Raw genomic sequence first — 26510 nt, 5'->3', positions numbered from 1 at the left:
CTTGCCTCATCTCTGTTTTTTTTTTGTTGTTGTCCAAAACAGATACACATATGCGCAGTTCGTGTTATGGCGGCTACAAGCGAGGGCAGTGTGTCAGGCCTTTATTTGGAGCTGTGACCAAGTCGGAGTGCTGCTGTGCCAGCACAGAGTACTCCTACGGAGAGCCCTGCCAACCCTGCCCACCACAAAGCTCTGGTACGGACGCTAGAATCACTCCGCCTTCTACACACACACACACACACACACACACACACACACACTTAACTCAAATCACATCTGTCAAAGTCAGGATCAAACGCTTCGTGTTCTCTGACGTTCTAGCTTTGGATTTCACAAATGAAAGTCACGGCGAACTTGTTTGACAGAGACACGCCCACAAGTTAGGAGACATTGACAGCCTCCAAACACACACACACACACACACACACACACACACACACACACACACGCGTCATCCAGTCACTTGTCATTAGTCCTGCCAATTAAAGTTTCCGTATCAAAAGAGGCCAGAGCTGCACCACATCAAGGAGACGGTTCTGTATACATCTTGGCTAAATGAGAAAGCATGGAAATGGATAATGACGCGGTGTTAAATGTTTCCCTTTGAGATGTGATATTTTCTCAAACGCTGGTATTTCTTCGTTGCTGTTTGTGTGTGTGTGTGTGTGTGTGTGTGTGTGTGTGTGTGTGTGTGTGTGTCTTTCTTTGATGCAGCTGAGTTCCTGGCTCTGTGCCCCAGTGGCCCCGGCATAAGCGGCGACGCAAGAGGTAACGAACGCACACACGCCATGACATCAAGACGAATTTGAATGTGGTTATCGCTGGCGGCGCACTGTGACGTTCAACGGGATATTCTTTGCCTTCTCAGATATTAACGAGTGCGCCCTCGACCCAGACATCTGCCAGAACGGGGTGTGTGAGAACATGATGAGGACCTACAAATGCACCTGCAACGAAGGCTTTGAGGTAGACCTGTCGGGCAAAAACTGTGTCGGTAGGTGACCTGCTCCTTCGCGTCCTCGCCCTCTTTGCGGCCCCTCCCATCAAAAGCCAGTTAGAGGAAGGTCACCCTGTCTCTCTCCCCCCCCCGTATGTGTTTGCTCCTCAGATATCGACGAGTGCCTGATGAACAGGCTGCTGTGTGAAAACGGTCTGTGCAGGAACACGCCGGGCAGCTTCACCTGTCAGTGTCCCAAAGGATACGTCTTTGACCCCGAGACGGACGTCTGCTCGGGTCAGAGACTCATTCGCTCCGCTGTGCAGCGTCCTCACTTCCTCACTGCACGTCTGCTGTGTCAGATGGATAAGAAATGAGCAAAAAAAAAAAAACAGATTGTTTTTTTTGTCTCCCGCAGATGTGGACGAGTGTCTGTCCAGCCCCTGTGTTAATGGAGATTGTAGGAACAGCCAAGGGTCCTTTGTGTGTCTGTGTTCACTCGGCAGTTCGTTGGACAGCACTGGGATGGAGTGTATCGGTGAGTGAGCGTCGTGTTGTGAGTAGAGCTGGTGTTAAATGCTCTTATCGGCGCTGTCACACTTCAATGAAAGGAGCTCATAGTGAAGCCAGGAGAGACTGGTTGTCCAGGTCAAGTTGACTGCTAGTAAGCCGTTCAGCGCTCCCTTTTATTTAAGAACAGCTCTGAAGATTCATCAAATACAGACCCATCAAAGGTCTGTATTCAACATGCGCTATTAAGGGTCGTTTCGTTACGACAGAGACCACTAAGAGCACCTGCTGGCTGAAGATAGTCAATAATCGCTGTGAGGTCAACATCAACGGCGCCACGCTGAAGTCCCACTGCTGCTCCACACTGGGAGAAGCCTGGAACAGTCCGTGTGCCAAATGCGAAAAAGGTGAGGTGATGAACGAGCACCGTGGGTTTTTTTTTCTCTGCACATTTTAGTAAACCACACAGTACCTGCATTGACTGAGATTGTAATGGGTGCCCTTCTCTTTTCAGATCCAATCTGCGGCAAAGGCTTTGCCAGAGTCAAAGGGAATGTCTGTGAAGGTACGGTCTGCTTCTGACGCCGTTTAGACCCAGAAATGCACATTGGACCCGCTGTTGATGCTGTTTCCTCTGCCTGACTGTCAGATGTGGACGAGTGTCAAGTGTTTCCCGGAGTGTGCATCAACGGCAAATGCGTCAACACGCCGGGCTCCTTCTTCTGCCAGTGCCCTCCAGGAATGACGGTGGACGTGAGCGGCAGGACGTGCATCGGTGGGCGATGACTTCTAACTGTCTAAATGTCATCGGTTAAACGTGTCGTTCATGCCCCGCTTTACCGTGTGACTTCCAGACCTGCGCATGGAGCATTGCTACCTCACCCACAACGACGAGCGCTGCGGGGCTCCCATCTCGGGGAAGCAGCGCGTGGACGCCTGCTGCTGCTCGGTGGGCGTGGCCTGGGGCCCCGAGTGCGACGAGTGTCCGGAGAGAGGCACTCCAGAATACGCCCAGCTCTGTCCTCGCGGACCGGGCTTCTCGCACAGGGGGGACTTCATCAACGGCAGACCCTTCCTCAAAGGTACCGCGCCCTCCGCGGACAGGCTGGCTTTGTTTCATTAATGGTCTCTTTACCTGTGCTTCAAACCCCCTCTGCTCCTCACCTCAGATATAAATGAATGCAGGATGATAAACAGCCTGTGCTCAAACGGAAGGTGTAGAAACACCATCGGGAGCTTCCGGTGTCGCTGTGACGGCGGCTACGCTCTGGACTCTGACGAGAGGAATTGCACCGGTGAGTGGTACCAAAGCAACCGGCCGAGTAATTGTCATCTAGTCGACAAGGAAACTCATCATTGACTGATTCATCGTTTTGAGTTATTTATCAAGCAAAAAACTATCAAACATCTGCTGCTCCCAGCTTCAGAATTGTGAGGATCTCTTGTTTTATATCATTGTTATTTTGATCTCTTTGAGTTTTGGGGCAATTTGAAGACGGCCCCTTCATCAGTTCCCCCCCCCCCACCTCTCTGAATCCCTCAGCCAAGGCTAATCACAGCAATGTGGTGTAAAGCCATCGCCTACACTCGGCTCATTCGGTCCAATGAGAGTCTGGCTGCTTTGGACTTGTTGGAGCCGGTCCCTGTAGTCTGGTGCACACATTCATTTTAGCTTTAAATGTGCCAGTGCCGTGGTTTTATTTTGAAATCATTGACATGGTCTCTATCTATTGCCCCCCCAATGAGTGAGGTCCCAGCAGAAAGTCTTTGTGTTGAGTGGTTCAGAATGTGGATTCAATTCAAAAGGGGACCAGGCCTTCAGCTTTGGACTTCTGAAGAATCAGCTTGAAGAGCTAAAGCTGCCTAAGTCCTCCATAAACCTCTTTATCTCATTTTATATCCTTTCTTTGTTGTAACCTTTTGTGCTTTTTCGCTTTTTTTGTTTTGTTTTTGTTGCTACTACTGTTATCAGTTCCTCACTTCTTTGTCAAATGAATGTGTCACAGAGTTGACAACCTCTACAGCACAGCTGTCTCATGGTGTTCTACCTCGCTGAGTCTTGTCGCGCTCCCCTCCTGCAGACATCAACGAGTGCCACATCTCCCCGGACCTGTGCGGACAGGGCAGGTGCGTCAACACGGTCGGGGATTTTGAATGCGAGTGCTTCGAAGGTTACGAGAGTGGCTTCATGATGATGAAGAACTGCATGGGTGAGCGGCGAATCCTCACACACACACACACACACACACACACACACACACACACCGACACCGACACCTGCAGACGCTAAAAACACCTGCGCTGAATCGTCAGCGGGAGGTGGTTCAGAGACGGCACTCCTTCATACGAAAGCATTTAGTCTCTCTCTCACACACACCCTGTTACATGTGCGACATCTAAAGAGCAGGCGGCTTTACCAACCTATAAAGGTCTCCAAGTATAGGGAAGACCTGCCTCACACCCCCCCCCCCAGTCCTAATCACAACCCGGCCACCTCCTCCACACTCCCTCTGGATGAGCTGCTGAGAGAGACGGAGAATTAAGACTTTATTTAAACCCCTGTTGGGTCTAGTCTGTGCAGCCAAAGTCTCGTCACAATCACTTAAAAGATCTTGAAAGATGATTGTTCTTTATTACATACTTGACCTGCAGTTGAGGGACACGCAGTGATTTCCTAACGTTCTGCCATGTGAGAAAAATACTCAACGCTCCATGTCTGTTCTGGTCCGTCGTCGTCGCCGTTTGATTACATTTCTTAGGAGAAGTTGTACGCACAAAATGGAGAGCCTCAATACTTTTGTTGGCCTAAAGCTGACTTTAGAGCAAAAATTGGCACGAGAACATTTACTGTGGGCAAAAAAAAAAAAGAAGCATAAAGGAATGGAACAGATGCAGGCGGGGTCTGCAGTCATAAGATGTTGGTACTGAACACAAAAATAACTAACATGTCAAATAATTATAGACACTTTATTGTGTCTGCTGCTTGTGTTCTTTGGCCGAGCAGTTATATAAACAACGAGTACTTCCTGATATAGTCAGCACCACGATATCTGTTAAATTGGAGTCTCGTGTTTTTTGCAGGTCAAACAGCAATGATGTGTTTTTTTCTTTTTATTGGAAATGACAAAAAAAAATGAATATGTGCAGAGACTGAACTCTAACACTAAGGCCTTGGTGTTTTTGTCATATCCGGATTGATTTGAGAGAGTCTGAACTGCATAAAACAACAACACATTTAAACGGGATGTTTGCAAACAGGATCTGAGTCTGACGCTCCGGATGCTCAAATCGGATTTCAAAGTGTAAAAGTGTCAAGCAGACTCTATGCTGCCAGCCAGCAAAAACGCTCTGCGGACAGTCGACGAAATACATTTTCGCTTTCACTTTCTGCTTATTCCTCTCAACGATGCAACATACTGGAGGAGTTCTGCACCGCGACCTCAAGGTGTTCCAGGCCGAATGTTCCTTGTTGGAACGCTGCGTCACCATTCACAGAATCCGATCACTTACAAACAACAGTGCGGACATTCTGCCTAAGATCAATGTCTCTACTTGTGTGTGTGTGTGTGTGTGTGTGTGTGTCTGTGTGTGTGTGTGTGTGTGTGTGTGTGTGTGTGTGTGTGTGTGTGTGTGTGTGTGTGTGTGTCCACTATCAGACATCGACGAGTGTGATAGGAACCCTCTGCTGTGCCGTGGAGGTGAATGTGTAAACACGGAGGGCAGCTTCCAGTGCACCTGCCCCGAGGGACACGAGATCGCACAAGACGGCTCGGCCTGTCTAGGTGAGTGATGAGGTCATCGGGGGGGAGGGGGGAGGGGGGGGGGGGGGATTCGAGCTCGACTCGGCGTCTCTCCGAAACTTTTTTTTTTTCCCTCCTTCTCTCGCTTTTCTTCTTTTGTTTTGAGAAATCTGTGTCGAAGAAGGATCCAAACAAATGCAGACTCGGAACACAATGACGATACTTTCATAATGAAAAACTTGGCAGGTACAAAAAAACAAGACTTCATACAGCAACTAAACAACGAAGACAAACTGACCAAAGACTAAAGATTAGACTAAATACACAAGTTTTTGAGAGGACAACTTGTTTTATCCGTCTGATTGGCTAGTTGAGATTCAGCCATCTTGTTGTCCATATATAGGCAACTTGTTGCCCCTTTTCTGTTCAACGTTCCAGTGAACGCTCTTCGTTGAAACACGTCGGCTCAGCAGTTTCTTCCAGTTTCTTTCCACCAGAGCGAGAGAAGCGCCCGACTTCTCCCAGTCTATAGTTTCACAGCTCAACCCGTGTTTAGTTTGCGTCGCGCTGATCGTGCAAATTGTTCACTGGGTGTCATTCTGATGACCTAATGCAGTGTATTAAGGGTTCAGTCCATGACCTCATGCTCAACCACTGCCCTTCACGCTCATTTATTAAAAAGTAATCAAAAACAATGAAAGCATTACTGAAAACTGCCCTCCTCATCCCTTCTGAGACAATGGTCCTCATTATCTGTGCTGACGTAACAGGTTGAAGTGCTAATAACTGATGATAGTGATAATAAACCGTGGTTATTTAGCACGTTTCAGAGATGGGTGTGACACAGTGCGCCTAATGATGTCAGACTCTTTGTTGGAAAGGTCCTATTTATCACCATGAAGTGCTGGATCCATCATGAAGCATCTGTCACAAGTTATACCCGAAGTATGATTAGTGTCTCCTCTGGAAGAGTTTTATTGGCGCAATTAACTGCGGGCGCAGAGCCCAAACGATTACCAATTAGTCCATCGACAGAACATCTGAAGCTATTCGGATGTTGAATTCATCGCCTGTCAATGACAAATGTTTCCGCGGTATTAAAATGAATATTATTGAGTTTTGAACATTTCTAATTTTGGTTTTTTTCTTGTGAAATTGTGACATTTTTCGTTGATATTCTAAGCCAAATTATGAATCAAATAATCAAGAAAAAGGAAATCGATGATGAAATGAATTGCTGGTGACGGCACACTGTAGGTGGGTGCCTTGCTCAAAGGCACTTTGTGACTCACTCCGTTTCCTCCATCCAGACTTGCATTAAATGTCCGAAGATTAAAACCGCCACGCAAAACAGTCCGACGGCACCTTCATCTTTAAAAATGGAGGGGTTTATCCGTATTGATTATTTATGCATGAATCCTTTGAATATACCTTCTTCCACAGATATCAACGAATGTGACCTGAGCGACAGGCTGTGCAGGAACGGCCAGTGTGTCAACATGATCGGCCGCTACCAGTGTTCCTGCGACACGGGATACAAGTCCACAGAGAACAGACTGGAGTGTGTTGGTGCGTATTAATACCGATCACTTCCTCTCACAGACGTTTCTTTTGATTCCATCGTGACAATCTGAAGTTCACGTGTGACCGGCGGGTTGTTTTTTTCCCCCCCGTCTCTCTCAGACATCGACGAGTGCACCATCGAGAACGGCGGCTGTGAGACTTTCTGCACCAACTCAGAGGGAAGCTACGAGTGCAGCTGCCACAGTGGATACGCCCTGATGCCCGACCTGAGAAGCTGCACTGGTAAGTAGCTCTGCAACTTACAATGTGTTATCTCCACAAAACCACCTTTAAGTTATCTGAATCAGGGGGTTTTGAGAGTGAGAGAAGACTGCACACATGCGGTAGTGCTAAAGACATGTAAAAGGTTGGGAGAACAGATTTAAGAGCAGGAACAAACAGAGAGAAATCAGAAATCTGACAACGTATCATTTGCTATAAAGAGATCCCAAATCCCAAATGTTGCTAAACAGAATAGATAAATTGATGGTGCTTGTTTGTTAATTCCTGGCATTTTCATTTCATTTCCGTGACTGTAGGCCTCGCGTGTTGTGCGTAGACCGACTCCTGTGATTCCTATTCCTTTATTCAGCAGAGACAGATATGCAGACAGAGGTCAACGGCACTACAAGGGTCATTTCAGAAGTAGTTTGTGCGAAAGAAGAGCTTGAAATGACTTGAAACTGTTATTCTAAAAGCTGTCTGTCCTGTAGCGACCGCGCCGCGCGGTAAATAACATACCGACATTCAACCCTGGATTACTAGCGCTCATTGCAGTTCTTCCTGTCCTCTAACACTTTTTTTTTTGGGATTCGCCTCTCTGTCTTCCATCTTTCAGATATCGACGAGTGCGAGGAGAGCCCCGAAATCTGCGATGGAGGCCAGTGTACCAACACCCCAGGGACGTACCAGTGCCTGTGCTTTGACGGTTTCATGTCATCTGACGACATGAAGACCTGCCTGGGTAATGGATGCACATTTTACGCCCGAAGTTAAAAACACCACGCCCCCCCCCCCCCCCTCCTCCTCCCGGAGCTCTGCTTTTACTAGATTCAGTTTACTGAATCACCTTAATGATCATCTTAAAGGTTATCCAAGATATGAGTCATGAGAATCAGACTCAATGACTCAGATCTATGGCTCTGTGTGTGTGTGAGAGAGAGAGAACAGAATGTAATGTTGTTGTTGTTGATTTACAAGACAGTGTGTTAGTTTTGGGTTGAGCATGGAGGAATGCATGACATTTATGAGTCTGGTTCCACTGAGCGAGGAAACAAAAGTCCTTCCATCAATGATGTAAGGACTTTTAGATCGGTGAGCACAAACGCTGTATTTATACAAGTCAACACATTTAATGTAGTTCACAATGACTCACTTCCATATATCACAGCTTACCAAAAACCAACTAATTCAATTTGTAATGATCTTCCCCTTAAATTAGAAATCCTTGCTCTTTCTCTGTTCCGCTCTCCTCTGCCCTCCCTGTCTAGATGTGGACGAGTGTGATCTGAATCCAAACATCTGCCTGAGTGGGAACTGTGAGAACACGAAGGGATCCTTCATCTGCCACTGTGACCTGGGATACTCTGTCCGCAAGGGAACCACGGGCTGCACAGGTGAGCGAAACAAGCCCGCGCATTCCCGACGCACAGCAAAACATCCTGTCGGTGGAGAGGAAAAAACGATGGTGAGTCCGTAGAGGGCTGCTGCTGATTTAAGTGGTGAAGGAGAGGTGTGTGTGTGTGTGTGTGTGTGTGTGTGTGTGTGTGTGTGTGTGTGTGGTTTTGTTAAACTACAGGAGTGAAAGCAACTCAAAGAGAGAGGTGAGAAATGAGAGGACGCACGGAGAATGTCTGGCTCACCAGAAGCCGCTCTAACATTACTCACCCCTCGTTCGAGAGCTCCTGTCTGACTTGACGAGGAACACGCTCGCAAACACGCGTACGTCGTTAACACACACACACACACACACACACGCTCACACGCTCACATGCGTTAGCGGCGAACTGCTGCAGGAGCAGTGAGGTCACTGTCTCCTGTCAGATGCATGCATCACATCGCACCTTTGTTTATTCCTTTTGTTGCTCTTTCATTAAGGTCAGTTAAACATTACGTGATGGTTGGACCAGTTCCGCAGCATGCAATCGCCTGAGAGGGCTCCAGAACACATAAATACAAAGCCCATCCGGCCGGTACAGCCCTTTTTGCTAGTTTGGACTCACTCCTTTGTCCAGCCAGAGTTAAGTCTGATTTACAACGGCACTTTAAAAGTTTGGGAATTGAAGGCTAAGTTTGGGAGTTTTTTCGTTCAGCGATCTTATCTGACCTCATCTCGGTTATCGAAAAAAAGGAGTCAGACGCACGGTTAGCAGCGGCGTGTCCTCCTCCAGACGTAAATAAACAGGTCTGAGGTATGATTCAAACTCACTCACACAACGCCTCGCTCATTCTAATCCCATTAAAATGTCCGTACAGTGTTTCGCTTGTTTTGAGAAAGCCGGGGTTGCAGTGAAGCAGCCGGTGCTGATTCACAGGTTTGGAATTTCGGCCCCAGAATGCCGAGGAATCGAGACACTTAATTCCTCTCAGGCAGGCAGGGTCTCTTGTTATAGACAAAGTGAACAAAACCTGCTAATCTATTTGGGTCGGATCCGCTTTCAATTCGGATATACGAAAAATGCATAAGAAATTTGTTGTCGTAGTCGAAAAAAAGCTTCATGTGACCGCGTTGGTATGCGTGGATTAAACCTCCTTGCGTGTGTGTGTGTGTGTGTGTGTGTGTGTGTGTGTGTGTGTGTGTGTGTGTGTGTGTGTGTGTGAGAGTGTTAATGAGTAAGTGGTGCTCTCAAGCTCAGATCCGATCCAGCTGTGGACGAATCTCCCACAGTAATTATTTCTTCTTTTTTATTTATGACACACTACAACACTGAGAACTCAGTGGGCAGGCGTGGAGTCAGTGTTTGTGCGTACACTTTAGGGAGTTGTGTGTCCTTGCGTGTGTAATAGAACGTTAGGACTGGGTGGAGATGTGCTGGGGGAGTTTACAAGGCTGGGAGTGTCTTGACATTAAAGAGAGGATCAGGGTGAAAGCTTGATCGCGTTGACTTTGTCATCTTAAAGTTAAATGACTACACTGTCAAACATTTTGAGCACAACACAAAACACAATGCGCCTCTTAAAAATTAAAAGTTCAGCTCAAAAACAATAAAAAAAAAAAAAAAAAAAGTTTTGCTTCTACAGTCTTATTTGGTCTGGTACAACCTGTAGCTTATGTTAGCTAAAGTTAGCTAATGCTAGATCCTTTGTGGCTACCTTTAATATTCTATTATATTGTTGTGTAACCGACATTACTGATTCAGTTTGTTAACTTAATGACTCTTCTCTACTTGTTACCATTATCCTGTTATTGCCTCATAGTCTCCCTATAAATTAGTCTGCTTGGTTCGGTACAACCAAGCGGCTCATGTTAGCTAAAGTTAGCTAATGCTAGATCCTTAGTGGCTACTTTTAATATTCTATTATATTGTTGTGTAACATGTGTAACGTAATGACTCTTCTCTACTTGTTACCATTATCCTGTTATTGCCTCATAGTCTCCCTATGAATTAGTCTGCTTGGTTCGGTACAACCAAGCGGCTCATGTTAGCTAAAGTTAGCTAATGCTAGATCCTTAGTGGCTACTTTTAATATTCTATTATATTGTTGTGTAACATGTGTAATGTAATGACTCTTCTCTACTTGTTACCATTATCCTGTTATTGCCTCATAGTCTCCCTATAAATTAGTCTGCTTGGTTCGGTACAACCAAGCGGCTCATGTTAGCTAAAGTTAGCTAATGCTAGATCCTTAGTGGCTACCTTTAATATTCTATTATATTGTTGTGTAACATGTGTAACATGTGTAACGTAATGACTCTTCTCTACTTGTTACCATTATCCTGTTACTGCCTCATAGTCTCCCTATAAATTAGTCTGCTTGGTTCGGTCCAACCAGCGGCTCATGTTAGCTAAAGTTAACTAATGCTAGATCCTTAGTGGCTACTTTTAATATTCTATTATATTGTTGTGTAACATGTGTAACGTAATGACTCTTCTCTACTTGTTACCATTATCCTGTTATTGCCTCATAGTCTCCCTATAAATTAGTCTGCTTGGTTCGGTACAACCAAGCGGCTCATGTTAGCTAAAGTTAGCTAATGCTAGATCCTTAGTGGCTACCTTTAATATTCTATTATATTGTTGTGTGACGTAATGACTCTTCTCTACTTGTTACCATTATCCTGTTATTGCCTCATAGTCTCCCTATAAATTAGTCTGCTTGGTTCGGTCCAACCAGCGGCTCATGTTAGCTAAAGTTAACTAATGCTAGATCCTTAGTGGCTACTTTTAATATTCTATTATGTTGTTGTGTAACATGTGTAACGTAATGACTCTTCTCTACTTGTTACCCTTATCCTGTTATTGCCTCATAGTCTCCCTATAAATTAGTCTGCTTGGTTCGGTCCAACCAGCGGCTCATGTTAGCTAAAGTTAGCTAATGCTAGATCCTTAGTGGCTACTTTTAATATTCTATTATATTGTTGTGTAACATGTGTAACGTAATGACTCTTCTCTACTTGTTACCATTATCCTGTTATTGCCTCATAGTCTCCCTATAAATTAGTCTGCTTGCTTCGGTACAACCAAGTGGCTCATGTTAGCTAAAGTTAGCTAATGCTAGATCCTTAGTGGCTACCTTTAATATTCTATTATATTGTTGTGTAACGTGTAATGTAATGACTCTTCTCTACTTGTTACCATTATCCTGTTATTGCCTCATAGTCTCCCTATAAATTAGTTTGCTTGGTTCGGTACAACCAAGCGGCTCATGTTAGCTAAAGTTAGCTAATGCTAGATCCTTAGTGGCTACCTTTAATATTCTATTATATTGTTGTGTAACATGTGTAACGTAATAACTCTTCTCTACTTGTTACCATTATCCTGTTATTGCCTCATAGTCTCCCTATAAATTAGTCTGCTTGGTTCGGTACAACCAAGCGGCTCATGTTAGCTAAAGATAGCTAATGTTAGCCTTGGACTGTAGCGCAATATTTAGAGCCTTCAAATTTAGTAAAATGGGATTATTTAATATGCTTAATATTGGCTTGGATCAGCAGATAGTAGAGCCTTCCATTTTAGTAAAATGGGATTATTTAATATGCTTAATATTGGCTTGGATCAGCAGATTGTTAGCATTTCTGTCTAGCTGTTAACTTAGCGCTGTCAGGAGGGCAGCCATGCCAGCAGGCGTTTAGACATTGAGCAAGACAGGCAGGCAGACATATAGACAGAAGGACAAACAGATAAACGGGTAATAAGGCAGACACACAGACCAGGAGACAGGTCAAAAACATTCGCCATAGTCAAATCAAGCCTCCTCTTTGACACCAGCTGTGACCGCCGACAACGCTTCTTGCATGTTTGCGTTTTTTTACATTCCCACCATGAGAACGTGCGTCCGTTTGTTGCGCTCTCTCTCTCTCTCCGTCATCAAAGGCTCGGTGGGAAATTATCTTTAATTCCGTCTGTAATCCAGGGAGCCCTCACATTAACCCCGTCATCAAATGTAGTGTAAATATGTATATATATATATATATATATATATATATATATATATATATATATATATATATATATATATATATATATATATATACCGTACCCTCTCCTCAGGAGGACTGTAAACCAGCAGCACACGTCTCTAATTGACAGTGTTTTTGAATTACTAGCCTCACAAAGACAGAGAGAGAGAGAGAGAGGGGCGCGTCTCATTGGCTGATGGGTCTTAACATCTTGATCGAGTTCGTGGCACGGCTTCCCTTGATGTGCAACGGAACACGCTCATTCCCGCACAAAACTTGCGCAACAACCTCTCTATCGGAGCTGGGACACGGGGCAAGGCATCGTGTCGGTTGGTCAGCTTTCACAGGGTTGCTTTGACTCATATTAGCAGTCGTCATTGTTATAACACCATACAGGCTTTTTCCATTGTCCCATTTAGTTGATCATGTCAGAAGTGCTCGAAGAGCGAGAGCTGCAGAGCCTCGTTCACAGTATCTCGTCACCGCCAGCTGCTTCGCAGAAATCTTATTGGTTACGCCCTACAGGATGTAAACAACTTTATGGGCAGGGCAGATTTTAATAGTAGCCAATTTAATTCTTCCCATTAATTGCTGTTGCTCATTTATTAGAATCCATGGCCAGATACAATAGGTTGAACCCATATAGAGAGGTACTTTTATAACCGCATTATCTACTAAGTGCCTCGATATTTCATCCGTTTGGCAGAGTTCACATATCATTTTAATGGTTTTGCCCTGAAGGAATGTTTATTTGTAGAGTTGGCGCGTCACCACGTCGCATTTTTATAGAAATTATATTTGGGAAAGATTACATTTCCAAACTTGACATCTGGGCTGGTGAGAAAAGCAAACATCAGCACTAAAAGAGGGCTCTTGTAAAAGCCTCATATGGGGGTCTGTGTGCGAAGAGGGGAAGCCTTTGCCTAAAATAACCTCAGAAACACTGAGTTCACAGTGAGCAGACAGAACAAGGCCTTAGCGTTGGGATATCGCTCTCCCTCTTGGCGTTCTTCGCAGCTCTCCCCGGACACACTTGCACAATGAAAATCCAGAGACGGGGTCTGCTCATTAAACCTCCGCAGGAAGGCTATTAGTATCGGAGATCATGAGAATGTGCCTTCTGCTCTGAAATACATTGGCGGAGACGGTGACCCAGAAAGACTCCCTGCCGCTGTCTGTATGCAATTCAAACCCAAAGCGTCAACTCGCCCCACAATGCCAAGAACCCCACCGGACTGAGAATGCAGACGCCCAAATCACCAGACCGTCAAGAGCACTGCCTATTTTTCTTTACACGGCCCCTGGGTTTTTTTTTGTTTTCCCTCTACCTCAGATGTCAACGAGTGTGAAATCGGAGCGCATAACTGCGACAGACATGCTACCTGCACCAACACAGCCGGCGGCTTCAAATGCAGCTGTGCTCCCGGATGGATTGGCGACGGCCTCAAATGCGCAGGTAAGGCTGATGGCCTTTTTGACCCCCACAGGTAAATAGAAGATCTCATAGAAGGAAGAGACAATTTGTCAGTATCCAAGAAAGCTGATTACAAATACATAATCTATTTTTCTACTTTCTTCTGTGTTCAGATCTGGACGAGTGCTCCAATGGGACGCACATGTGCAGCAACAACGCTGACTGTCTCAACACCATGGGCTCATATCGCTGCGCGTGCAAGGACGGATTCTCTGGAGATGGATTCTACTGCTCAGGTCGCACTTCTAAAACCACATGTCTCGCTTTTTTTTTTTTTTTGCAAAAAGATCCACCAATGCATTGTGTGTGTGTGTGTGTGTGTGTGTACGAACGTGCTTTTCCTCACCCCTACAGACAGCGACGAGTGCGCAGAGAACGGCAACCTGTGCGAGAGCGGCCACTGTCTGAACCTGCCGGGAGGCTTCCGCTGTGAATGCGACATGGGCTTCATCCCGACTCCTGAAGGAAAGGCCTGCGAGGGTAAAACAATACAACGCCGCTCTTCCTGACTATTGTCGGTTCCAGACCTCTGAATCGGTGGCCAACATCCTGAATTAGGTTGAGTGATTCAAACGGGCCTGGTGTTCGGCTGGTGAATGGTTGTTTGTTTCCCTGTTTTGGAGAAACAAAATGATCCGAACAGATGTTGCCTTCGAATGGAACTCATGAGATCGTTGTTTGTACATAGGAAGCGCACAACGAGCCCAGCGCACAAGTGGCTTTAGTTGTGAGAACATTTCTGAGAGACTGACAACGTTAGAGACATGTGGTGGTTGGTTTGGTGGTCGGTCAAATATTTTTTGTTTGAGGGTTAAAATAGCCGACATCAGACGTTATTTTAGCTAATGTGTTCACCGCCAATGCAAGTCTGCTTTTGTCCCAACAATAGACTACATGTAAAATATTTGTATTAATCTTTTTTCAGTCTATTTTTCCTGTTTTTTCCACTCATGTTTTCTCTGTGTTTGGTTGAGCAGCATGAGGACGTATCCTAAGGTGAGAACGCTAGCTAGCTAACGTTAGCATGCAGTCGTTTAGCCTTCTTTAACGCTCGCACACACACACACACACACGAGGTAATGAAACACACTCTTCATTGGCTCACGTCCATGTTATACAGTGTGGAGTGATAAAGGTCTGTGACTTCTCCCGATGCAGATAAACAATGGACTGGGTGGAAAAGGAACTCCTTTCTTTTTTTTGCACCATAGAAATTCAGAGATTTATGCTCCCCCTAAAGTGCACATTGTCATTGTATTTAACATTTATTGTCTGTCTCTACGCTGTACAGACTTTACAAAGGCGACAGAATAGAGCGGTAACAAAAGGCCATGTGGTCTGAATCTAATTTCGGACGTCCTGCTGGCTGAAAACGATGTTTACGCTGGTCTAGAAACTGTCTTTTATTCTTTTTTTTAAGTTCTTGTTTGAGACAATGCTGCACCTTTTAAGACACATCTCCGGATTTAATGCCTTATTTCGATATCCCACAGACGGCAGATCTGTCGAGTCGACGCAATGAGCACATTTGTGACTCGTGCTTCCAGTGATAAGACGCTGCTGGACTGACCTCAATGTGCTGATGTGTCTAACATCCTGAAAATAACCTGTCCAAGTCCTCCCTGTCTCAGCTCGGGCCGGACTGTACAGTAATGATTTGTGCAGAGTCTAATGATGTGGAAGAGCACAATTTCATAACCTTGGCTGCTGCTCTGATAGTGTGTGTGTGTGTGTGTGTGTGTGTGTGTGTGTGTGTGTGTGTGTGTCTGGGCATTTTTTTTTGCCCCAGAACTGTCATTCTTTAGCAAAGGTGAGCGGCCTTCACTTCCTATTGCTGGCTGCCAATTTTCCACGATGATCCCATGATCCACTAATCCCTCACAGCTGGGCCTCTCTCTCTCTCTCTCTCTCTCTCTCTCTCTCTCTCTCTCTCTCTCTCTCTCTCTCTCTCTCTCTCTCTTTCTCTCTTTTGCAGACATAGACGAATGTACCTTCGCTGACATCTGTGTCAATGGTCGTTGCCAGAACATCCCGGGACTTTTCAGATGTGAATGCAACATCGGTTATGAACTGGACAGGAGTGGAGGCAACTGCACAGGTAAGACTAGTCGCCCCCCAGTGATGGTCTGTTCATGCCCCCCAATGGGCTTTTTTTTTTCTTCAGACTGTTGCTTCTGTCTTTCCCTCTCAGACATCAATGAGTGCGCAGACCCGACCATCTGCATTAACGGAATATGCGTCAACATCCCCGGAAGCTATCACTGCAACTGCCCTGCAGACTTTGAACTCAACCCCACTCGGGTGGGCTGTGTAGGTGAGACTCAACAAGTTCTCACTACACATTGTCGGTGTTTGAGCTTAGCTAGTCGTTTGAACTAATCCTGAGGCAAAGGTGAGACACACCTGTATACCTGAACACCTGTGTGTGTGTGTGTGTGTGTGTGTGTGTGTGCGTTTACAGACACTCGCTCTGGAAGCTGCTACCTAGACGTTCGTTCTCGAGGAGATGCATCAGAGAGCTTGGAATGCTCCAATGAGATTGGAGTCGGTGTTTCCAAAGCATCCTGCTGCTGCTCCCTGGGCCTGGGCTGGGGGAACCCTTGTGAATCGTGTCCCTTCGTCAACTCAAGTGAGTCAACCCGTCCTTATCTAGATCGTCGACCCGCGCGGTGCTCTTGCCAGAGATGCGCAGAAGCGACATCTCTCACCTCCCGGCAGCAGGTTCTATAGCTTGAGACATTCGAATTGAATGATTTATTACTGACTCGAGTTGTCGTGTTTATTGGAAGTGAATGAAGCTGAATCAACAGCGACATTTATGAAGTTATTTCCACCAGTCCAACTCAACCACAGAACTCCTGATACATGGACATATAATTAAAATGAACAATTCTGCCGTTGTTTTCCCAATAAGCATGGATAATAAGAAAGGACCAAAGTTGTTGTTTTCCGTTGATGCAGCTGAGTCGTCTCCGTCTTGTCATCACATGATAAGTAAAGAGTCGGGTAGACTTTGGACTCCTGGATGGGCGGGGAAGTGGCTCAAAAAAAAAAAAATGGATTCTGAATGTCACTATCATGGCAAAGTAATTTCACTGTCACTGGCTTTGATCAACAGCCTGTCAAATCCTTTTATTACTTGTTTTCCTCCACGGTGCGAGTTTGTGTTTGCTGTAATTGCTGTTGCTGGTAAAGATGAGACAGCTTTGTGCAACTTACTCGAAATTGCCAACAGATGGTCGAAAAACATCGCGGGGAATGACTCATCCTTTTTCGGCTCGAGGGAATACTCGCTTCAATGACAAGAACAAAAAAAAAAAACTGTGAATAACTCCTGAGACCTGAGCTGCATTAAAACAACTCCTGACTGTTGCTTGTTCCACGTGTTTGTTGCAGCTGAGTACAAGACGCTGTGTCCTGGAGGAGAAGGCTTCAGACCAAACCCCATCACCGTCATCTTGGAAGGTCAGGCGGCAACAAATGCTACCATGTCTTTCCGTCAGCTTGCTCCTGAAACACACACACACACACACACACACACACAATGCTCCACTGAGTGTTTCCTTTCTCTCTCTCTCTCTCTCTCTCTCTCTCTCTCTCTCTCTCTCTCTCTCTCTCTCTCTCTCTCTCTCTCTCTCTCTCTCTGGCAGACATCAATGAGTGCCAGGAGCTGCCAGGCTTGTGTCAGGGAGGACAGTGCATCAACACCTTCGGCAGCTTCCAGTGCGAATGTCCGAGAGGCTACGCCCTCAACCAGGACACCAGAGTCTGTGAAGGTATCAAACACACACACACACACACACACACACACACACACACACACATTTATATTCCTATGCACAGGCGACCTGTCGCCCTGGGACGTTTCAGTGGGGTGGAAATTGAGTCCATCCGCAAAGGCCTCGGTTCAGCGAGGACACATGGAAAGAGGGTAGAAGGCATCGAGAGCAAAGAGACAAAGACGCATCTGCCCCTTTTTGTCCCGCAGACGACACTGCAGCTCACCGGAGCTCAACGTGTCTCTGCTCGAGTTCCCCCCCCCCTCCTCCTCCCCTCCCCGTCCCTGTTGCTAACCCTGCAAAGCTCAAATGGGGGATGACGAGACAGCTGAGCGCCTAACTGTGTCCAGAGGAGCGAGGCTCTGATGTGGTCAGCCCTCTCCTCGGGGAAGTACACTGAGTCCCCTGTAGACGGGCCAGAGATGACAGAGGGGGGGGGGGGCGAAGGAATGAAAGATGGAGGGGGGGGGCAAAGATAAATGAGATGGGTGTTTAGAAAGGAGAAACAGGAACAAAGAGAGGAGAGGAGGGGGGCTGAGGGTGAGACAATGACATGTGGCTGGCGGCATTTTTAATTAGCGTTAGTGTTTGTTGGCCAGGAGAACAAAAAGCGTGTGCCTGCTCCGTAAAGTCCAGCAACTGCTCAGCCACTCTGTCTCCGGCCAATCGGCAGTTCAGCTGGGCTGCGAGGAGCAAGCAGCCGTGTTGATAGAGAGAGTATAGAAACGAGGAAAGCTATTCGAAAAATGATTAGATAAATACGTTTGCCGTCCGTCCGTCTTCTCCGTGTGCAGATGTGAATGAGTGTGAACGACCGGGGATCTGCGGCCCGGGCCAGTGCTACAACACCATCGGGAACTACACCTGCATCTGCCCTGTGGACTACATGCAGGTCAACGGAGGGAACAACTGCATGGGTAGGCCCGCCCTCTCATGAGGTTATCAATCAGCACGATGCAGTAGCATTCAGTAACATTTCTCTTGTGAACACACACACACACACACACACACACACACGCAGATATGAGAAAGAGCTACTGCTACAGGAACTTCTACTCCGACAACGGGACATGTGACGGAGAGCTGACCTTCAACATGACCAAAAAGATGTGCTGCTGCTCCTACAACATTGGCCGTGCGTGGAACAAACCCTGTGAACAGTGTCCCGTGCCCAGCACCGGTGAGGTCTCGCACACACACACACACACACACACACACACACACACACGTACGTGTAGAACATATAAGTGACTAAATAAACTTGCGTCTTATGTCCTCACAGACGAGTTTGCGATCCTGTGCGGCAGTGAGAGACCAGGATATTTCATCGACATCACCACCGGACGGGTCATCGGTGAGATTTCACAACTCAAAAGGGTTTCACGATGAAAAATCTATGTTCTGATGTTCTCCCCTCGTCTCTTTCCCTCGCGCTAGACATTGACGAGTGCAGGGAAATCCCGGGCGTGTGTGAGAACGGAGTGTGCATCAACATGGTGGGCAGCTTCAGGTGCGAGTGCCCCATCGGCTTCGTCTACAACGACAAGCTGTTGATTTGCGAAGGTACAGTGAAGCCAGAAATGTAAAATACTGAGAATTCTTCCTCGGTTTTGAAACTGAGTCGGCCTCTTTATGTTTGCGCCCTCTCTGTGAAAGTGTCACCAGTCGATGACTGCCTTTGAACTCGTCTGTCCCCTGTTGCCGTAGATATTGACGAGTGTCAGAACGGACCGGTGTGCCAGCAGAACGCAGCCTGCGTGAACCAGCCAGGAAGCTACCGCTGCGATTGCAAACCCGGGTATCGCTCCACCCCCACCGGACAGTGTCTCGGTAAGGCTGCGGGTTGGTGATCGGGGGGGCGGGGGGCAGGGGGGGGGGGGTATTTGTCCCTTAAAGAGGTGGAATGGGTCAGCAGCACTCATTATTATTATTACAGTGGTGTGACGCTCGGTTGCCTCAGGACCCCAGCGGTGCAGAATCGGTGGAAAACACGGAGCAGGATTAGGGAAAAGATTACATTACATGAATGTAGAAGAAGCAGCCTCGCTGTCTTCCTCTAGAACGACGGCCTCGGAGATCCTCCTCTGGCCTGACGCTGTCTTGCCTCCTCCGGCTCTCTTGTATCGACCTCGGTCACATGAAACTCTTTGACCTGCACATTCTTGCCAGTTGTAGGCCAAAGATAAAAGCGCCAGAGGCGGCGCACAGCGACTGGGGCCGAGGAGGAGTTCTCCATCGTGGGCTTGTTATGAAGAGGAGAGAGGATGTGGAGCATGTGTTGAGCTGTTGAACATATGCTGCTGTAGATCTGAAACATGTCACTGTCAGTCCTCACCGATAAGCGAAATGTTAAATCAACATCCTGGTTTTTTTTTTTTTTGCTTCCTGCTTTTCATGCAAGTCCGAAAAACAAAGCATGGTCAGACTCCAGTGAGAGAGACGCTGAGGTGTGAATTATATACAGTGATTCGTAATACAGGGATTTGAAGAAAAAATAAGCATTGCTGCAAGGCATGATGGGAAATAGAGTATTTAAAGATAGACATATTTTGACTTAAATGTCACCTCCTGTATGAGTCATTGGCCAGTTTTGTGTCCCGTGAAAGAATAAATAAATGCTCATATTAGTGATTGTTAACTGCGATTATAATTACTTTAATTGTTACACATATTTGAAATTATTGCTACAGTATTATGTGACCTCTTCACATGTTGTCCTTGCAGATCAAGACTCTTTACAGTGTGTATGACACACAACCACCTCTGAGTAAATTAAGCTTGACAAGATACCTGAAATAGATTTGGACATTTACTGTGTATACATGGACATTTTGGACAAATGGACAGTTTTTCCTGTTTAAAAAGTGAAATTAAAATGACATAACTGCTGTCTGCTCACATTTATAGGACACATTTATTTGTTTCTAGGCAGAACTGAAGGGAAAAAAAAGGTGTAATTTTGACGAGAAAACAAAATACATTTTGACTTCTATGATAAATGAAGTAATAGAACTGTACATGGAAGGACAGAAATAACAATATAGAAAGGGGATCTTCATTTAATGGTGTCTAATCACCACATAATATACCAGTGGAATAAATAAATTAGATATAATTCAACAAGTTGGTTGCCAGTTCAGTGGAATTGTATATTTCACTGTCTGTGCTTTGGTCACAGCGTTGACCGTTGTGTTCCTCCTCCTTCAGACCGTAATGAATGCATCGAGAACCCCGGCGTGTGCAACCCAGGTCAGTGCATCGACTCGCTGGGGAGCTACCGCTGCATCTGCCCCAACGGCTTCACCACGACGCGGGACAAGTCCATGTGTGTCGGTAAGCCGCGTCGGTTCTCGTCACTTTCTCTCTCCTGCCTTCGAGGAGAACGAGAGCGCCGCCCTGAGGTCGGAAAAAAACCCCCCCCGCGTGACGACGCTCTCTTGTTTTGTGTTTTTTAGACGTCGACGAGTGCGAGAGGCAACCCTGTGGCAACGGGACCTGCAAGAACACGGTGGGCTCCTACAACTGCCTCTGCTACCACGGCTTTCAGAACTCACACAACGGCGACTGCATAGGTAGGTGTGAAAAAAAAAAGAGGGGGAAAAAAAAAACAGATTTCAGATAATTCCGATTTTTCATAGCGTTAATGTGTTTTGTGCGTCGATCAGATGTCGATGAGTGTTCGACGCAGCAGAGGGCCATGTGTCGAAATGGCCAGTGTGTGAACACCGTGGGCACCTTCCTCTGTGTGTGCCACGACGGCTACGAGCTCACGCTGGACGGCAGACAGTGTGCAGGTGAGGAACCGGCACTTTCTTTCATTTTCAATGTAAAAGTGAAACGTTTTTACACCGTATTCCTTATGAATTCCCCCCCTTTTTTTTCTTCCTCAGATATTAATGAATGCGCGGTGAATCCGGGCACATGTGGCGCAGGGACTTGTCTGAATCTGGATGGCTCTTACAGGTGTATCTGCCCACCTGGCTACTACCTCCATGAGGAAACCTGCGAAGGTACAGCGGCCTCAATACATACATGAGCCACATGTGGAAAACAGCAGGAAATGATGAAGTAATAAAATATCTGCGGGGGTAAATCTCACCTCAAGCAATTCAGACCTGCTTACATGCAACACGCACACACACACACACACACACACACACACACACACACACACACACACACACACACACACAAATCACAGCTCTGCTGAGGTGCACAAGAATAAACGGCGTCTTCACTGCTCCTCCCTCTTTCTCCCTCTCACACGTGGGAGTGGGCCCAAGCCAGAATACTTTGGACTGTTTATACAGTATGTGTGTGTGTGTGTGTGTGTGTGTGTGTGTGGGGGGGGGGGGCTGATGAAGAGATATTCGGCAGACTTCAACACATTCCTGCTCTGCGCTCTGTTCCTGGAAGCACAGGGAGGAACAGCGCTGTATTCTCAGCGTCAGGTAACGGCAGCGGCTGCTCCTCGAGATGAGCGGAAAAAAACAAACGTGACGAGGAGCCTAAAATCCGCCTTCCGGATGCCGCCTGTCCGTTATCGAGATGCATTGAGTCATCCTCGCAAGCTATGGCGATATGTCAAAAAATAAGATACGTCAATGCCTGGGTTAAACTTGTGATGCTGCAGATTAGAAGTTGATTTTAAATAGTGAATTTGACGAGGTGCTTGATGCCCGTTCCTCTTTTCGTGTGTGTCAGATATCGACGAGTGCTCTCAGTCGCCGGAGATCTGTACGTTCGGAACCTGCTCCAACAATGAAGGAAGCTTCACCTGCTTGTGCCCCGAAGGCTTCCAGGTCTCTGCCTCCGGACGCAGATGTCTAGGTAATTGTGTGTGTGTGTGTGTGTGTGTGTGTGAGAGGGGAAGAGGACAGACGAGGCCTATGAAACCATCTTATGCATCACGTTTTAAAGTGCAAAGTGTAAATACTGGTGCATCTGTGTAGTCTGTCTCTGAGTGCGAGTGGAGACGAAGCAGCAGTCAGTGGTGTTACACTCTTTCATGATAGCACACTGTGTTCCAGCTGGTTCTGCTGCTGCGGCCTCCTCAACAAGGCCAAGGGTGGCTCTGAACAGATCACTTTTCCATTTCCTCACCAGTGTGTGTGTGTGTGTGTGTGTGTGTGTGTGTGTGTTTGTGTACATACGTGTGTTTTTGGGTTGGGGTGGGGGCGCGCTGAGTCCTCTGTTAGGGAGTTCCCCCTTCCGAAACACCGAAGTGATGACATCATTGGTTCAGCGAGGCAGTTTGCAGTTTGTATTTCACTTTTTCTCGACAGAGGGGTTGGGGGGGGATGAACGGGAGGAGAAGGGTGGAGAGGGAGCAACATGAGCAGTAAAAGTCAACGAGGACAAAAGCCTTGTTTTTTTTTATTAAAAATGACGATCGCCATGAAGAAAATGAAGAAAGCAGTGATGGAAATCATTCGTCTCACTCATTCATATTTAATATTAAAACATAGATGGGGGGGGAACGTTACACAGTCGATCGCTTACTTTTTCTTTTCACACATTTGGTATTAGCGTTTAGGAGGAGAGAGAACCAGAGTTTCCTTTCCAACTGCTCCACTTGTAATTGTTTTGCAATTGACAAATAAAGACCGAAGAAAAAAAAAAAAAAACCCTCAGGACCAGCTTTGCACGCAGCTGCGTTTTTTTTTTTTTTTTTTAAACCGCTGCAAGTTTTCCGCTTATAGCTGGACCCGTTCTTAACCACATGTTAAGCTCTTTAGATGCTAAGTGACAAAACAACAGCAGCAAAAAAACACAGGTTTTTTTAGGCGTTTATTGCAGCTGGAGAATAAACAGCAAAGCGGGAGAGACGGGGGGGATGACCAAGGGCGGCGGGTCGGTATCGAACCAGCAGTCTCAAGTCTTCATTGATAGTGGATACACATGGGGAGAGACACGGGGGGGGGGGGGTTACGTGCAACGTCGGTCCCTGGCTGGACTCATACTTGTGATATTGCGATAACAGTAGATGGTATGTGTCTTAACCACGAGGCCACAAGTCCCCAATCAATAATATGTTTTAAATTAAAATGCCGTAGTGGTTAAGCACATTTCCACAATCATGACCATATAAATGTGTCACCACCATCAGATTTGTGTCATCACTGCCAGACCAGAAGGGTTGATTTATTTCCAAAAAAAAAAAAAAAAAAAATGTGTTTTCCAATTTAGTTGTTTTGTTATTTTGTTTTCAGTATTAAATTCAACCTCTGATTTGAAAAAAATGACATAGCCTTGATATTGTATCAGACCACAACATTTGTACCATATTTCAGTGCACAAATAAGAATGACATATCCACGTGCAGATGCACATGTGCATGCGCTCACACACACACACACACTCGGAACAACAGCTGCGCACAGAGCACCATAAATCTCTTTAGTGGAAAGGCTGACAAATCAGTTTCATGGAGGAAAGCAACACGACTCTCTCTGACATTCTCCTCAAAGCACCAGGTGTTCATGTATGTGATCCTTGCCTCTGAGCCAGGTGTGTGTGTGTGTCTGCATGTGCATGTGCATGTGCGTGTGTGTGTGTGTGTGTGTGATCTACGGTGGTCAGAAAGCTTATTTGTGTTGAGTTCAGTGAAGGCCGACGCTAGCAGGAGAGAGAGCGACCATATGCTTCTCATTACTAGTGAGTGCCTGCCTCATCCAGGAGGAACAAGAGCCCTCAGACGCAGGGAGAGAGGCTGGCAAACACACATCATTCAGGACCATTAGCCAACCTCCGTCCTCACTGCCAATACATCACCGACAAAATGTAAAATGGTGGTTTGAAAAGAAAAACACTTGAAAAGAAAAGTTGTAGCTTTGGTCGATTTACGGTATCCGCAGGTGAGCATCACGACTCGCTGTCTCTAGTGTTTCACTACTTTCCTCTCCCTTTTGTGTGTTAACCCCCTCAGACATCCGCGTGAACTACTGCTACACCAAGTTTGAAAATGGCCGCTGCCTGGCTCCGAAGCCTCAGAACACGTCTAAGGAGGCGTGCTGCTGCACTGGGATGCCAGGCCAAGGCTGGGGAGATCCCTGTGAGATCTGCCCCACCAAGGGAGAGGGTACGTACACACACACACACACACACACACACACACACGCCGTGGTGACGCTTTTCTTGTTCAATGCGACGTTCGTCATCTGGAAATGCGCCAGATCTCGTACCTCGGCTGGTGTCCACGTGTGCCGCTTCAGTAGGACCCTGTCTAGTCGGACGGCGATCGGATGTATTTTTACGGTCAAAGGAACGCCGGCAAAATCGGTAAGTTAAACACGACGCAGCCTCGGTTCTCCTCCTCTCGTACCTTTTGATCTCACTCGAGAGAGGAACTCGTGTTATTGTGCCCATTTGCCGTCCGGACTCAACGCAAGCTAGAGCGGCCTGGCCGATCGGATCCTAGCGTAAACCAGATCCGATCGGAAGGAAGCGCACGGACTCGACAGTTTTAACGCATCCTCGGATGACGAAAGCTGCGTCGAACAGACAAGTGGCGCCACGTTCGTAGACGCGCCGCGCAGGGAACGCAACGGATCCATGTGTGTTACTGAATGGTGTTCATGACTTTTCACATCTGCTGGTTCCAGAGGGTTATCCCCTTCTCTGTCCCAACGAGGGATACCAGCGGGGAACGGACGACCACCCGAAAGGTATGCGTGTCAGTGACACGGAGCCTTCACTGTCCTCCGCCTCTGTTACAGTTGTGGCATGTACTTCATTTTGGTGTTGATGTTTTGTTTCTTTTGAATTGTAGATATTGATGAATGCCTCAATGACCCTTGCATCAATGGCCAGTGCATCAACATAGACGGCTCTTTCCGCTGCGAGTGTCCCATGGGATACCGCCTGGACGTCACTCGGGTCAAGTGTGAAGGCCAGTTTCCTCTCCATGTCTTCTCATCCTCCCTCCCGTCTTCCTCCTTCCTTCCTAACCCGTCAGATGTTCTCTAACACTTTTTTTTTTTTGTGTTTTTTTTGGTAACCTTCTCGAACACAGACACTGACGAGTGTGCCAACGGCAATCCCTGCGGCAACGGCACGTGCACCAACGTCATCGGTGGCTTCGAGTGCGCGTGTGATAATGGCTTTGAGCCCGGGCCGATGATGACCTGTGAAGGTCAGTGACTCTACGTCCGCACTCTCACTTCCACCCCGTCGTCCTGGACGCTGTCCTACTAACGGGACTTGTTGCCTTCTTGTTTTCTTGTCCCAGACATCAACGAGTGCTCCCAGAATCCTTTGCTGTGCGCCTTCCGCTGCGTTAACGTGGTGGGCTCGTACGAGTGCAAGTGTCCCACGGGCTACGTGCTGCGCGAGGACAAGAGGATGTGTAAAGGTGCTACTAGCGAAGTGACTCACACACACACACACACACACACACACACACACACACACACGCCCTGCTGTGTTTAGTCATGGTCCATTTACTGGAAAGTGTTGGTAGACAGTAAAGCGAGTACCTCACGGAGACACGGTGTGGGCCCCCGTCCACAAAGTTACGTGATCTCTGAGAGATCCTCAAGAGTTCTCCGTCTCGGACGAACTTTAAAACCGAGCCGCTGTTTACGCCTCCGCTCTCTCATTTAGCTCGGGCAGCGTAGCAACGGTGGTGTTTTTGGAGGGAAGCGACGAGACAGGAGGAACTCGTCAGCGTCTGTAGCGTCACTGTTTACACTAGAGCTCCAAACAGACCGCCGACCCTCCCCGCCTCACAGGCTGCTAGCGGGCGGCTTGCGTTGAACTCTTTGAGCGCTGCAGTTTCTGTGAGCCGCCGGGCGAGTCTTGGTCTTCTCTTACTTCTGCAGCCTCTTACTCTTGAGCGTTTGTGTTTTCCAGACCACAACGAGTGTGAGGACGGCATAGATGACTG

General features: G+C 46.9%; 1 protein-coding gene across 1 annotated transcript in view; it reads left to right on the top strand.

The window, feature by feature from the left end:
* The window catches only part of fbn1 (fibrillin 1), a 56299-nt gene that overhangs the window by 21978 nt on the left and 7811 nt on the right, over window positions 1-26510 (top strand). The window contains 40 exon segments of the mRNA XM_068732274.1: window positions 43-195; window positions 715-768; window positions 869-994; window positions 1109-1234; window positions 1356-1475; window positions 1717-1854; window positions 1962-2012; window positions 2097-2222; window positions 2302-2529; window positions 2617-2742; window positions 3529-3657; window positions 5104-5229; window positions 6631-6756; window positions 6871-6993; window positions 7589-7714; window positions 8241-8366; window positions 13704-13826; window positions 13958-14080; window positions 14199-14324; window positions 15820-15942; window positions 16036-16158; window positions 16306-16473; window positions 17241-17309; window positions 17495-17620; window positions 18418-18540; window positions 18645-18803; window positions 18906-18977; window positions 19061-19186; window positions 19331-19453; window positions 20831-20956; window positions 21079-21195; window positions 21289-21417; window positions 21514-21633; window positions 22328-22453; window positions 24552-24704; window positions 25228-25290; window positions 25395-25514; window positions 25638-25757; window positions 25854-25976; window positions 26477-26510. The exon segment at window positions 26477-26510 is cut by the window's right edge and continues 98 nt beyond it. Of these exon segments, the coding sequence (XP_068588375.1) occupies window positions 43-195; window positions 715-768; window positions 869-994; window positions 1109-1234; window positions 1356-1475; window positions 1717-1854; window positions 1962-2012; window positions 2097-2222; window positions 2302-2529; window positions 2617-2742; window positions 3529-3657; window positions 5104-5229; window positions 6631-6756; window positions 6871-6993; window positions 7589-7714; window positions 8241-8366; window positions 13704-13826; window positions 13958-14080; window positions 14199-14324; window positions 15820-15942; window positions 16036-16158; window positions 16306-16473; window positions 17241-17309; window positions 17495-17620; window positions 18418-18540; window positions 18645-18803; window positions 18906-18977; window positions 19061-19186; window positions 19331-19453; window positions 20831-20956; window positions 21079-21195; window positions 21289-21417; window positions 21514-21633; window positions 22328-22453; window positions 24552-24704; window positions 25228-25290; window positions 25395-25514; window positions 25638-25757; window positions 25854-25976; window positions 26477-26510 (4819 nt within the window).

Source organism: Cebidichthys violaceus, unplaced genomic scaffold, assembly GCF_023349555.1.
Source record: "Cebidichthys violaceus isolate CVI_PGR_0920_01 unplaced genomic scaffold, fCebVio1.0.p SCAF_106, whole genome shotgun sequence".
Classification (NCBI taxonomy): Eukaryota; Metazoa; Chordata; class Actinopteri; order Perciformes; family Stichaeidae; genus Cebidichthys; species Cebidichthys violaceus.
Note: the sequence above shows the minus strand (reverse complement) of the source record. Positions and strands in the feature narration are given on the sequence as shown.